The sequence below is a fragment of the Ornithorhynchus anatinus genome, chromosome 3, assembly GCF_004115215.2.
Source record: "Ornithorhynchus anatinus isolate Pmale09 chromosome 3, mOrnAna1.pri.v4, whole genome shotgun sequence".
NCBI lineage: Eukaryota > Metazoa > Chordata > Mammalia > Monotremata > Ornithorhynchidae > Ornithorhynchus > Ornithorhynchus anatinus.
The window spans coordinates 141,089,341-141,102,019 of record NC_041730.1 but is presented as its reverse complement, the minus strand read 5'-3'; the positions used below and the strand labels follow the sequence as shown (position 1 = coordinate 141,102,019).

Below are 12,679 nucleotides of genomic sequence, written 5' to 3'. Positions count from 1 at the left end.
AAGGAGTGTTAAACACAGTCTAGTTTCCCAAAGGAAATCACATAAAGAGCATTAATGAGGTCCCAAGATCCAAAACATTGACTCTAACTATGTAAATAGACTTTTAAAAATGATGAAAAAACCAGCACAGTCTAGAGGAAAGAACAAGGGCCTGAGAGACGGAAGACCTGAGTTCTTCTCCCTGCTTTGCCTCTTTTCTGATCCGTGACCTTGGGCAAGTTACATAATTTTTCTCTGCCTCAGTTTCCTCGTCTGTAAAATGGGGATTCAATACCCATTCCCTTCTCACTTAGACTATGAGCTCCATCTAGGAGCGGGGCAGTTCTCCTTCAGCCCTCACAGCCCTGATGTCCATCTCTGTCATTTATTTATTTCTATTAACGTTTGCCTCTCCCTCTAGACTGTAAGCTCACTGTGGGCAGGGAACGTATCCACCGACTCTGTTATATTGTGCTCTCCCACGGGCTTAGTACAGTGCTCTGCACACAGTGAGTGCTCCATAAATTCGATTGATTTATTAAGCACTTACTATGTGCCAAGCTCTGGGACAGATAAAAAATCATCAGATCAGGTTCATTCGTTCATAGAGTCGTATTTATTGAGCGCTTCCTATGTGCAGAGCACTGTACTAAGCGCCTGGAAAGTACAGTTCGGCAACAAACAGAGACAATCCCTGCCCAACAATGGGCTCACAGTCTAGAAGGGGGGAGACAGAAAACAAAACGAAACAAGGAGACAGGCATCAATAGCATCAATATAAAGAGAATTACAGATTTATACCCATCATTAATAAAATAAATAGAATAATAAATATGTACATATGTACACAAGGGCTGTGAGGCATGGAGAGGGGTAGAGCAGAGGGAGTCGGGGTGATGGGGAGGGGACGAGGAGCAGGGAAAAAGGGGGGCTCAGTCTATTACCAGTGGTAGAGATTTGGATGGAGAGGAAAAGGTGGCTCTTGGTGATGTTGTGATGGTGAGACCGGCAAGTGTTGGTGAAGGATTGGGTGTGAGGTGAGTGCGAGAGCGGAGTCAAGGATGACACCGAGGTTGGGGGCCTGTGGGAAGGACGGTGGTGCCGTCCACAGTGACGGGGAAGTCAGGGAGAGGACTGCTTTATTGTATTCTCCCAGGTATTCAGTACAGTGCTCTATAAGCAGTAGTAATTCAGCACATGCTCTTTACACAGTAACCAGGACACTCCTTTGGGCACAGTAGGTGCCCAACACAGTGCTCTGCACACATTGAGTCCGCACACATTGAATCCCCTGTGGATGCTACTGACTGAAAGCATGGACATGATTTGTATATGTTTTTACCTTGTCACTGATTCCACAGAAATCACTGTATATGAGGGTTAGTGACAGAGGATTGGGTGGGGAAGAGGTTTAATAATAATAATAATAATAATAATAATGTTGGTATTTGTTAAGCGCTTACTATTCATTCAATAGTATTTATTGAACGCTTACTATGTGCAGAGCACTGTACTAAGCGCTTGGGATGAACAAGTCGGCAACAGATGTGCCGAGCACTGTTCTAAGCGCTGGGGTAGACACAGGGGATTCAGGTTGTCCCACGTGGGGCTCACAGTCTTAATCCCCATTTTACAGATGAGGTCACTGAGGCACCGAGAAGTTAAGTGACTTGCCCAAAGTCACACAACTGACAAGTGGCCGAGCCGGGATTCGAACTCATAAGCTCTGACTCCAAAGCCCGTGCTCTTTCCACTGAGCCACGCTGCTTCTCAGCCACGCTGCTTCTCACCCTTAAGAAGGGTGAGCCTGTCATTTAGACTGGGAGCCCGTTATCGGGCAGGGATTGTCTCTATCTGTTGCCGAAGCGTACACTACAGTCGCTTAGTACAGTGCTCTGCACATAGTAAGCGCTCAATAAATACTACTGAATGAATGAATGGACAGGGGTCGTAGGTAGGGGCAGAAGCAGGGACACGAATGTCAGGGCGGCGGGGAGAAGGGCAGGCTGGGGTGGCGGGGCAGGGCTGGTAAGGTAGGAAGACATTGGGGAGAGCAGGGAGAGTTTTGGGGATGAAGAATTCCAGGGGTTTCAATCTCAAAACATCACTAAAATCTGTGCAAACTGCTATAATAATAATGGTAATAATAATAATTATGATGAGGATGGTATTGTTAAGCGCTTTCTATGGGCCAGGCACTATAATAAGTGCTGGGGTAAATAGAAGCAAATCAGGTTGGACTCGGTCCCCGTCCCATGTGGGGCTCACCGTCTCAATTCCCGTTTCACAGATGTGGTAACTGAGGCCCAGAGAAGTGAAGTGACTTGCCCAAGGTCAGACAGCAGATGTGGCAGATCTGTCTCATGACCTTCTGACTCCCGGGCCCGGGCTCTATCCACTACACCATACTGCTTCGAGTGCTTATCCAAACCCTTATCCTTTCCCACCTTGATTACTGCATCAGCCTCCTCGCTGACCTCCCCGCCCCTGTCTCTCCCCACTCCAGTCCAGATTTCACTCTGCTGCCTGTGTCATTTTTCTACAAAAACATTTAGGCCACGTCTCCTCCCTCCTCAAGAAACTCCAGCGGTTGCCCATCCTCCTTGGCATCAAACAGAAACGCCACACGGTTGGCTTTAAAGCAGTCCACCACCTTGCCGCCTCCTACCTCACCTCGTTGCTCTCCTACTTACAATCCAGGCTGCTCACTCTGCTTCCCTAATGCCAACCTTCCCGCTGTACCTCCACGTCGTCTATCTCACCGCCCAACTCTCGCCCGCGTCCCGTCTCTGGCCTGGAACGCCCTCCCTCTTCATATCCTTCACGAGAAGCAGCGTGGCTCAGTGGAAGGAGCCCGGGCTTGGGAGTCAGAGGTCATGGGTTCGAATCCCGGCTCTGCCACTTGTCAGCAGTATGACTGTGGGCAAGTCACTTCACTTCTCTGTGCCCCAATTACTTCATCTGTAAAATGGGGATTAAGACTGTGAGCCTCACGTGGGACAACTTGATTACCCTGTACACCCCAGTGCTTAGAACAGTGCTTTAACCCTACTTAAAACTCACCTCCTCCAAGAGGCCTTCCCAGACCGAGCTCCTCTTCTCCCTCTACTCCCTCTGCCACCCCCCCTTTACCTCTCCGCAGCTAAACCCTCTTTTTCCCCTTTTCCCTCTGCTCCTCCACCTCTCCCTTCCCCTCCCCACGGCACTGTACTCGTCCGCTCGACTGTATATATTTCCATTACCCTATTTATTTTGTTAATGAATTGTACATCGCCTCGATTCTATTTAGTTGCCATTGTTTTCACGAGATGTTCTTCCCCTCGACTCTATTTATCGCCATCGTTCTCGTCCGTCCGTCTCCCCCGATCGGACCGTAAGCCCGTCAGACGGCGGGGACCGTCTCTATCTGTTGCCGACTTGTTCATCCCAAGCGCTTAGTACAGTGCTCTGCACATAGTAAGCGCTCAATAAATACTATTGAATGAATGAATGAACAGTGATCTGCACATAGCACTTAACAAATACCAACATTATTATTATTATTATATCCGTCGGACAATGACTCTCCCCCCAGTTCAGAGCCTTACTGAAGGCCCGCCTCCTCCAAGAGGCCTTCCCTGATTAAGCCCTCCTGTCCTCTTCTCCCATTCCCTTCTGCATCGCCCTGACTTGCTCCCTTTATTCACCTCCCACCACCCTTTCCAGTCCCACAGCCCGTCTAGGTCCGTCTCCCCCTCTAGGGTGTAAGCTCGTCGTGGGCAGGGATTGTGTCTTATATTGATGGGTCGTCCTCTCTCAAGCGCTTAGTACAGTGCTCCGCACAGAGTAAATACTCAATAAATACAACTGATTGACTGATGGATTCTGGGGCTGTGGCGCCCTGTAGGTGACAAGAGCCTCAGAGTGTCCGGGAGGAGTGCCAGGAGGAGGAAAGCTTTAATAGAGCCGCTGAATCCGGATAACGGTGAGCCCGGCCCCGGCCCCGGCCCCCAGCTGGGGTCCCAGCAGGGCCCCCGGCCCGGGCAGCTCCGGTCTGGTCCGGCCCTAAAGGAGGGCCTCATCCCGAGGTGCGGCCCCGGGGGTCCCGGCGGCCTCGGGGTCACCGTCAGCGACGGGGCGGCCCGGCTTGGGCTCCTGGGGCTCGCCGCCCGCGATTCCAGTCGGGCCGCGGGCGGGCGTCGGGGGGCAGCTGGGTGTCGGGCCACAGCCGGGCAATGGGCAGCAGCCGGGCGCGGGGCGGGGCGGGAGGGCGGCCCACCGTTGGCCGTGATGCTGCGGGAAGCGCCGGCGGCCCCAGTCTGGGACGGGCCCCTGGGCCACGAAGGCCACCTGGTAGGTGGTGGAGCCCCGGAAGCAGCCGGACACCGATTCGTCTTTCCAGAATCGGGAACTGTTGGAATTGTGCTGCCTTCTCACCGGGGTCACTTTCCGGCGTCCCAGGCCCTGAGGGAAAGAACGGACTGGGCTGTAGGCTTGTGGTGGGCAGGGAATTGGTCTCTTTAGGGTTTTGTGCTCTCCCAAGTGCTCAGAACAGTGTTCTGCACGGAGTAAGCGCTCAGCCGATACTATAGCTGCTGAGAAGGATAATAATAATACTCATGGTATTCGTTAAGCACTATCACGCGCCAGGCACCGGACTAATAATAATGATAATAATAATGTTGGTATTTGTTAAGCGCTTACTATGTGCCGAGCACTGTTCTAAGCGCTGGGGTAGACACAGGGGAATCAGGTTGTCCCACGTGGGGCTCACAGTCTTAATCCCCATTTTACAGATGAGGGAACTGAGGCCCAGAGAAGTTAAGTGACTTGCCCACAGTCACACAGCCGACAAGTGGCAGAGCTGGGATTCGAACTCATGAGCCCTGACTCCAAAGCCCATGCTCTTTCCACTGAGCCACGCTGACTAAACACCGGGGTAGAGAGAAACTGATCAGGTTGGACTCGGTCCCTGTCCCACATGGGCTCCCAGGCTTAATCTCCATTTTATAGATAAGAATCATGGTACTCGTTTAGCGCTTACTGTGTGCTTAGCACTGTTCTAAGCGCTGGGGTAGATACGAGTTAATCAGGCTGGGCACAGTCCCTGTCCCACTTGGAGCTCACGCTCTTAATCCCCATTTTAGCGTGGCTCAGTGGAAAGAGCCCGGGTTTGGGAGTCAGAGGTCATGGGTTCGAATCCCACATCCACCACTTGTCAGCTGTGTGATTGTGGGCAAGTCACTTCACTTCACTGTGCCTCAGTTACCTCATCTGGAAAATGGGATGAAGACTGTGAGCCCCTTGAGGGACGACCTGATCACCTTGTATCCCCCCAGCGCTTAGAACAGTGTTCTGCACATAGTAAGCGCTTAACAAATACCAACATCATCATTTTACAGATCAGGGAACTGAGGGCCAGGGTCGTGAAGTGACTTGCCCAAGGTCACACAGCAGACGCCTGGCAGAGCTTTGATTAGAACCCAGGTCCTCTGACTCCCAGGTCTGGGCTTTTTCCATTAGGCTCCTCTGCTTCTTCATGATGATGATGATGATGATGATGATGATGATACAGGATTCTCACAGCATGCAGAGCTCTGAACTGAGCGCCAGTTGTTTGCAAAGGGCTGTACTGGGTGCCCACAGTGTCCAGAGCTCAGGACCGGATGTTCACTGTGTGCAGAGCAGTGTCCAGAGTGGGTGCTGTGTGCGGAGTGCCGTTGAGGGCATCTTCTCTGGGCCAAACACCGTATTGGACACCCAGTTTGTACAGAACACTCTTCAGGGCACGTACTAAGTACTGAATACTGTTCTGAGCGCCGGTTGGGTGCGGAGAGCTGGACGGGGCATCTACTAAGTGCCGAGTGGCTTAGTGGATAGGATACAGGCCTGGGAGTCAGAAGGACCCGGGTTCTAAGCGGCAGGGTGAGAAGGAGCGTGGCTCAACGGAAAGAGCCCGGTCTTGGGAGTCAGGGGTCATGGGTTCGAATCCCGGCTCCACCGCTTGTCAGCTGTGTGACCTTGGGCAAGTCACTTCACTTCCTGTGCCTCAGTTACCTCATCTGGAAAATGGGAATGAAGACTGTGAGCCCTACGTGGGACAACCTGATGACCCTCGTATCTACCCCAGTGCTTAGAACAGTGCTTGGCACAGAGTAAGCGCTTAACAAATGCCAACATTATTATTATTATTATTCTAATCCCGGCCACCTGTCTGCTATATGACCTGGGGTAAATTTTGGACAAGTCTCTGGGCCACCATCTACCTCATCCTCAGAAGCTGCATGGCAGAGTGGCTAGAGCCCGGGCCTGGAAGGCAGAAGGTCATGGGTCTAATCCCGGCTCCGCCACCTGTCTGCCGTGTGACTTTGGGCGAGTCACTTCACGCCTCTGGGCCTCAGTTCCCTCATCTGGAAAATGGGGCTTGAGACCGTGAGCCCCACGTGGGACAGGGACTGGGTCCAACCCGATTTGGTTGAATCCACCCCAGCGCTTAGTACAGCGCCTGGCACATAGTAAGCGCATAACCGATACCACGGTTGCTATTATTATGATCATCTGTAAAATGGAGATTAAGAATATGCACTTTATGTGGGACAGGGACTGGGTCCGACCTGATTTGCTTGAATCCACCCAGCGCTTAGTACGGTGCCCGGCACATAGTAAGCGCATAACCGATACCACAGTTGCTATTATTATGATCATCTGTAAAATGGAGATTAAGAATATGCACTTTATGTGGGACAGGGACTGGGTCCGACCTGATTAACTTGAATCTACCCCAGCGCTTAGAACGGCGGTTGGCACATAGTAAGCGCTTAATTCGCGTGGCTCAGTGGAAAGAGCATGGGCCTAGGAGTCAGAGGTCATGGGTTCTAATCCCGGCTCCGCCACCTGTCAGCTGTGTGACTTTGGGCAAGTCACTTCACTTCTCTGGACCTCAGTGACCTCATCTGTAAAATGGGGATGAAGACTGGGAGCCTCACGTGAGACAACCTGATTGCCCTGTATCTACCCCAGCGCTTAGAACAGTACTCGGCACATAGTAAGCGCTTAACAAATGCCAACATTATTTTTATTAATGAGTGTCATGCTGGGCACCTATGTTGCGCAGTACTGACTGAACAGGTGAGCGTAAATGCAATATGATGCTTTCCCCGGAGGCCCCCACCCCATCTGGCAAGGGAGTCTGGTTCTCAGCACCCCGAGAAGTCAGGAAGGGCACCCGGCGGCTTGCCCACCGGGACGGAGAGAATCCCCTCTCCATCCACTCCCCTTGGCCGGCCCTTCCCTACCCAAGGGCCCCTCCATCCCCCAAGAACTGCGCAAGAACAAGTCGGAGCCTTTTGCAGGTACAATAATAATAATGTTGGTATTTGATAAGCACTTACTATGTGCCAAGCACTGTTCTAAGCCATGGACATAGCGAAGCATAGCTCACAGTCTAAAGGGGAGGGAGAATGGCTATCGAATCCCATTTTACAGAGGAAAGTGAGGCCCAGAGAAGGGAAGCAACTTGCCCAAGTTCCCCCGGCGGGCGAGTGGTGGAGCCGGGATTAGAACCCAAGTCCTGGGACTCCCAACTCCGGGCCATGTGGTTAGACCAGGACGCCTCGCCGCTCCCCTAGCCCCTCACCCCGTTTCTTCAGTGCTCCGGTCGGACGCGATACTCACGGAGTCGAAGTACTCGCCCGAGTCCTGGAGGCTGTGCTTGTTATCGTGGGCCGAGAACGGGAAACTGGGGTTGGTCTCCGGCTGGAAAACACGGAGGGAGGGAGAGAGAGGCACTTCCGGATGCTGCCCTCTGCTTGGCGGCTTCCCCTACCTCCCCCCTCCCCCAAAAGATAATAATAATAATAATGTTGGTATTTGTTAAGCGCTTACTGTGTGCAAAGCACTGTTCTAAGCGTTGGTGGGGATACAAGGTGATCAGATTGTCCCTCATGGGGCTCACAGTCTCCATCCCCATTTTCCAGATGAGGTCACTGAGGCCCAGAGAAGTGAAGTGACTTGCCTAAAGTCACACGGCTGACAGGCGGCGGAGCCGGGATTCGAACCCATGACCTCTGACTCCCAAGCCTGGGCTCTTTCCACTGAGCCACGCCGCTTCTCTGACGACCACGGTATCCATCAGGCGCTTCCTGTATGTCGAGCACTGACTGCCAGCTCCTTGAGGGCAGGCAAACAACTATTGTACTCGCCCAAGCATTTAGTCCAGGGCTCGGCACCGGAAAAAGCACCCGATAATAATAATCGGGAGATGTGGGTTCTAATCCCAGCTCCACCTCTCATCTACTTTGTCACCCCGACGCTTCACTTCTCCGGGCCTCGGTGCCCTCATCTGTCAAATGGGGATGCAGACTGCGAGCCCCACGTGGGACGGGGACTGGGTCCGGCCTGATGATCTTGTCCAGAGCTTAGTACAGTGGTTGGTGTTGGTGCTTAGCAAGTAGCTTTGAAAAATAAAGAAATAAATACAATCGATCGATCGACTGATAGATTGACAAATTCTGACCCGGCCACTGGGGGCTTTGCCGAGCTGACTCATCAGCCGGTCCGGGCCGGGGTGGTTCGTGAGTCTAAGCTCTCCGTACTCTGTACTGAACACCTTCAGGGGACCGAAGCCCCCTCGCCCGGGGGAAGCCTCGGGGATGGGGGGCGGTGGGCGGCCAGGACGAGACATCCACTCTCTGCCTTCCAGGAACTTACAGTCTAATGTGGCGAGACAACACCATCCACGGAAAGAGAGGGGGCAGGAAGAGGAAGAAGGACAAGAGAGTAAAGTTTCTTTTGTTGCTTTTTTTTAACGGTATTTGTTAAGCTCCTACTATGTGCCAAGCACTAGCACTAAGTAGAAACTAGCTGGGGTAGAAACAAGTTAATCCATTGGATGCAGTCCCTGTCCCTCATGGGGCTCACGGTCTTCATCTGATGCGGAAACTGAGGCCCAGAGAAGTTGGGTAAATATGTCCAGATGAAAGAGCCCGGGCCTGGGAGTCAGAGGACGTGGGTTCTAATCCCGGCTCTGCCACTTGTCCGCTGGTGACCTCGGGCAAGTCACTTTACTTCTCTGGGCCTCAGTTCCCTCATCTGTAAAATGGGGGTGAAGACTGTGAGCCCCACGGGGGACAACCTGATAAACTTGTAACTAACACAGCGCTTAGCACTGGCACATAGTGAGCGCTTAACAAATACCATTATTATCAATCATGATTATAGGCAGAAGCAGCGTGGCTCAGTGGAAAGAGCCCGGGCTTCGGAGTCAGAGGTCATGGGTTCTAAACCTGGCTCCGCCACCTGTCAACTGTGTGACTGTGGGCAAGTCACTTCACTTCTCTGTGCCAGAGTGACCTCATCTGGGCCAGATACCTTGTATCAACCCCAGCGCTTAGAACAGTGCTTTGCACATAGTAAGCGCTTAACAAATAATTATTCATTATCATTACTTACCTTCTCTGAGCCTCAGTTCCCTCATCTGCAAAATGGGGCTTCTGTACCTGATCTCCTTCCTACTTTAGACTTTGACTTCTTTGTGAGACATGATGATCTTGTGTCTACCCCAGAGTAAAATGGGGATGAAGACTGTGAGCCCCGCGTGAGGCAACCTGATCACCTTGTATCCCCCCCCAGCGCTTAGAACAGTGCTTTGCACATAGTAAGCGCTTAACAAACACCAACATTATTATTATTATTATTAGATGGATGCATATGTGGTGACCTTATCGTACTGTACTCTCCCAAGTGCTTAGTACAGTGCTCGGCACAAAGTAAGCGCTCATTGAAAACCACCGACTGGTAGATGGAAAACTGGGAGTCAGTTACTTAGAAAAGACAAGCACACTTGAAGTCTGAAAAGGAAGGGCTTTCTTTGAGCAGGTAAATCATAAGGATCGTGACACAAGGGGTCAGATCACTTTGGTATCTGTTGAGGAACAGCATGGCCTAGGGAAAAAGAGCACTGGCCTGGGAGTCAGAGGACCTGGGTTCTAATCCTGGCTCCACCACTCGTCTGTGTATGACCTTGGGTGAGTCACTTAACTTCTCTGGGCCTCAGTTCCCTCATCTGGAAAATGGGGATGAAGACCGTGACCCCACGTGGGACAACCTGATTACCTTGTATCAACGCCAGCGCTTAGAACAGTGCTTTGCTCACAGGAAGCGCTTAACAAATAATTATTCATTATTATTACTTAGCTTCTCTGAGCCTCAGTTCTCTCATCTGCAAAATGGGACTTCTGTACCTGATCTCCTTCCTACTTTAGACTTTGACTTCTTTGGGGTCATGATGATCTTGTGTCTACCCCAGAGTTCAGCACAGTGCTCGGCATATAGTAAGTACTTGGCACATACTATTATTCTTATTATTATGTGCTTACTATGTACCAAACACCGTACTAAGCACTAGAGTAGACACCAGATCATTTCATCCCACACGAGGCTCACACTTTAAGTGGGAGGAAAAACAGGTATTGAAATTCCATTTGACAGATGAGGGAACTGAGGCCCAGAGAAGTCAGTCAATCATATTTATTGAGTGCTTACTGTGTGCAGAGCACTGTACTAAGCGCTTAGGAGAGTGCGATATAGCAATATAACACATTCCCTGCCTACAGTGAGCTTCATGTTTACGACTCACAGAGTTTAGACAGCAGGCCCGTGGCAGAGGTGGAATTAGAACTCAGGTCCTCGGACTCCCAGGCAGAAAAACAACAGCGCTAAGCACTGCAGACAACAAAGGATAGTGTGTACACGTACCTTGACAACCATCTTCAAAGGTTCACTCTCCAATAGCTTCTTCCCCACTTCTTTCAAACCTGCTCATGTCTCTCTTATCTTAAAAGGGTTTTTTTTAGGACCTGGGTTCTAATTCCAGCTCTGCCACGTGCATGCTGTCTAAACTCTGTAGGTCGTAAACTAGAAGCTCATTTCAGGCAGGGAATGTATCATATTGTTATATTGCACTCTCCTGAGCTCCTAGTACAGTGCTCTGCACACAGTAAGCACTCAATAAAGACTATTGATTGACTTCTCTGGGCCTCAGTTCCCTCATCTATCAGATGGCCCCACGGCTCCCTCCAGTTATCGCCCCACCTCCCTCCTACCATTCCATTCCAGGCTCCTTGACCGAGTTGTCTACACCCACTAGCTCAAGTTCCTCTCCTCCAATTCTCTCCTTGACCCCCTCCACTCTGGTTTCCACCCCCTTCTCTCCACAAAATCTGCCTTCTCAAAGGTCACCGCGAATTTTCTTCTTGCCACATCCAACGGCCTCTACTCCACCCTAATCTCCCTTGCCGCCTCAGCTGCCTCTGACACCGTCAACCACCAGCACCCTTCTCCTGGAAACAGTATCCAACCTCGGCTTCCCTGACACGGTCCTCTCCCGGTTCTCCTCCTCTCTCTCCGGCCGCTCTTTCTCGGTCTCTTTGGCGGGCTCCTCCTCTGCTTCCCACCCCCTAACTGTGAGAATCATTTCTCCTACGCCTTCTTCCTTCTGCCTTTCCTTTGCAGTTGGATTGGCTCCCTTAATTCCCCCTTCCCTCAGACCCACAGCACTTATGTCCACGTCCAACATTTCTTTTTTAAATTACTGTCTGTCTCCCCATCCAGACTGCAAGCACCTGTAGGCCGGGGACATGGCTACCAACTCTGTCATGCAGTACTCTCCCAAGTGCTTAGTAATAACAATAATAATAACAACTGCGGTATTTCTTCGGCTTTTACTATGCGGCATTTGTTACTATGTGCCAGGCACTGTACTAAGCGCGGGGGAGGACACAAGTAAGTCAGGTTGGACACAGTCCCTGTCCCACACAGGGCGCACGGTCTCAATCCCCGTTTTACAAATGAAGAAACTGAGCCCAGAGAAGTGACTTCCCAAGGTCACACAGCAGACAGGTGGCAGATGGGGAATTAGAACCCATGACCTCCGTGCCAAACACAGTACTGAGCGCTGGGGTAGATACGAGATAATCATTGTGAATTCTACATTCCGAGCACTTAGTTCAGCGCTCTGCACATAGTAAGGGCTCAATAAATACTATTGAATGAATAATCAGGTCCCACGTGGGGCTCTAAGTAGGAGGGAGCCCAGGTATCGCATCCCCATTTTGCAGATGAGGTGACTGAGTCCCACTCTTTCTCGGCCATCTCCGGTCCTGTTCTCCCGGTGAGTCGTGCACGGGGAGGTGGGATTGAGGGGGTCGGGCTGAGAGGTGGGTTGCGGGGGTGGGGACGGGCCCGCTCTCGACATGAGTCATTGAGCCTCACTTGATACATGTTTCCAGGACAGCAGGCGGCTGTGCGGGCTCTTCTCCCTCTCCAGATCTTCCAGCCCCACTACTCCTGCTCACACTCTCCGCTCAGGGGGCACCACAAGGGCCTGGGCGCCAAGGTGACCGGTTGCCATGGAAATGGGGGCAGGGGAGGGGAGGGCGGAGGGCGGGGGGACTTACTTCATCACAATGGGTTGGCTGCTGACCAGAGTCCACCCTGGGGTTCCCACGGGGGTCCGGCACCCTCTGTTCCTCGGATTTAGTCCCGGCGTTTGCCAAGCGAGTGCTTACTTTCTGCCAAGCACTGGGCTCAGAGCTGGGCAGAAATGGGCTTGCTCCCCATTTTACAGATGAGGGGACTGAGGCCCAGAGAGGTTCATCCAGTGAATACTAGTCATGACAAGTCCCCGGTGGAACTCTCTTCCCGTCTTCAAAGCCCTACTGAG

At 51.8% G+C, this 12,679-nt stretch overlaps 1 protein-coding gene across 2 annotated transcripts; it reads right to left on the bottom strand.

Moving 5' to 3' along the window:
- Positions 1-3,893: 3,893 nt before the first annotated feature.
- TEX36 (testis expressed 36) lies at positions 3,894-12,387 on the bottom strand. Of its 2 annotated transcripts, XM_029061161.2 has the most exons (4): positions 12,229-12,387; positions 10,714-10,791; positions 7,633-7,713; positions 3,894-4,422 (listed from the first exon to the last, which is right to left on the bottom strand). In XM_029061161.2, exons 2-4 carry the CDS (start codon positions 10,723-10,725, stop codon positions 4,024-4,026), a joined length of 492 nt encoding a protein of 163 aa, XP_028916994.1. In that variant the 5' UTR covers positions 10,726-10,791; positions 12,229-12,387; the 3' UTR covers positions 3,894-4,023. The 2 variants fall into 2 exon arrangements, with proteins under 2 accessions (XP_028916994.1, XP_028916995.1); XM_029061162.2 differs by lacking the exon at positions 10,714-10,791 and having other exon boundaries at positions 12,229-12,385.
- Positions 12,388-12,679: the final 292 nt, after the last annotated feature.

Bases quoted from the DNA above. Each gene is read 5' to 3' on its own strand.
- TEX36 (XM_029061161.2), bottom strand. The intron at 4,423-7,632 runs GTGAGTATCGCG...TCTTTCCCTCAG, and splicing joins CGGGCGAGTACTTCGACTCC to GGCCTGGGACGCCGGAAAGT.